At 62.8% G+C, this 1,522-nt stretch overlaps 1 protein-coding gene across 1 annotated transcript in view; it reads right to left on the bottom strand.

Moving 5' to 3' along the window:
- Window positions 1-1,186: 1,186 nt before the first annotated feature.
- The window catches only part of EMIHUDRAFT_110075 (hypothetical protein), a gene marked incomplete at both ends in the record, with an annotated part of 2,407 nt that continues 2,071 nt past the window's right edge, over window positions 1,187-1,522 (bottom strand). The window contains 2 exons of the mRNA XM_005788956.1: window positions 1,187-1,216; window positions 1,246-1,332. Coding sequence (XP_005789013.1) covers window positions 1,187-1,216; window positions 1,246-1,332 — 117 coding nt within the window. The remainder of the gene's footprint in view (window positions 1,217-1,245; window positions 1,333-1,522) is intronic.

Here is a 1,522-nt window from a genome sequence, read left to right as displayed (position 1 = left end):
TCAGCCTTACCCAACCTGCCACAAGGCGGCGGCGGCGGCGGCGGCCCCTGCGGCGGCCGAGTCTGCCCCCAAGCCGGAGGGTGTGGTCGTGCCGACGGAGCGCCGTGCTGGACGCGACCTTGGTCTTGCGTCCACGCACCCTCCTTTTACGGGTGGCACTCTTGTCTTGTTTAGGAGCCCTTCCTGGACCCGCTCTCGGTCCAATCGGCCAGCGGCCCTATAGATGCGGAAACGCCAAAGGGCGGTGCATTGCCGCGCGGCTGGCCGTCGAGAGGACGCGTCTTTGGATGTACTCCGCTGAGGGGCTGTATTCGAGTGCTCACACACGCTGATTCGCCGGTGCTGACGGACCTAGGCCAGCGACGGCGCGGTGGCGGCGGCGGCGGGCGCAGACGGCGGATCCGGCTCGCTCGGCTAGCCCGCGCGCCATTCTGCGCCAGAGGTGGGCAGGCCGCGGAGCCGCGTAGGGCGGCACATGTCATCACCGCGCCGGCAGCAGCGGGGCCGGTTGGCGCCGTGAGCCCTAGACGGCGCCTCGCCCCGTTGCCTCGCCCGATGCTCTCTCTTCTTGCTCTGTGCTGCTCACCGCCCGGGAGGGTCTCTCGCTGCGGCTGCTTTGGTTTGCCTTTGGCTTCTGCGGACTCTCGTCTGTATCGTGACAGCTTGCGTCGCTCCCTCCCCGCGGCTCTCACACGTAATAAATAAATAAAAACGGACACCTCTCTACTGTGAGATGGGTGAAAACAAAAAAGGAGCAGGTCCCCGCCCGTACGGCTTTATGCCGCGTAAGGAGTTGGACGTTTATCGTTTTTGTTTTTTTGCCGCGTGTAGATTATCTCCTCGAGTCGATCGTTGTAGGGCGTCCACTGACGACTGAGTACTCGAGCACGCTAAATCCTACTCTCGACTCTCGTGTCTCAGGTCCGTCTCACTTCACATCTTCAGTCTTCACGCACGACATTCAAACCAACTTACCTCCATCTCGCACATATCAGTATGCGTCTAAAAACAGACCATGCACTCACACGGACAGCGCTCGCGTGCGGGAGCGCGTCAGATTCGAGTTCCTTCCTCATCGCGATATGCCCCGCGCCTCTCCAACCTGCGCCCTCTCGGACGCGCAATGGCTTAGTGCAAAAGGAAGGGACGCCCATAACGCCTCCGGGGCAGAGGCGCGGCGCGGTGTTCAGCGCGCGCGGGAGAGAGCGGGGCGGGCCTACGGGAAGGCAGGGGCGGCACGGTGACCTCTTGAAAGGAGAAAGGGGGTGGGGATGGGGGGGGGGAGTGGCGGGCCTTTGGCGCGGGCCGCTTGACGACGATCTTCTTGACGGCCTGTCCACACACGCGCGGGCTGTGAAGAGCTCCCCCAAGCCTCCCCTGCCGCTGTTATCTCTTTTGAGCGCGTAACAGCGAGACTGTGTCTTCACGAAGCGATGAACTACCCGTTGCGTGGGTTGGGAACTTTTTGCACCGAGCTCCGTAGCGCTATGTGATTCGGCTACGCCGGGCTTGTGTGTTCTTA

This window comes from Emiliania huxleyi (genome assembly GCF_000372725.1).
Source record: "Emiliania huxleyi CCMP1516 chromosome Unknown EMIHUscaffold_130, whole genome shotgun sequence".
In the NCBI taxonomy this organism is placed as follows: Eukaryota; Haptophyta; order Isochrysidales; family Noelaerhabdaceae; genus Emiliania; species Emiliania huxleyi.
The sequence above is the reverse complement of the archived record's forward strand: the minus strand, read 5'-3'. Positions and strand labels throughout refer to the sequence as shown.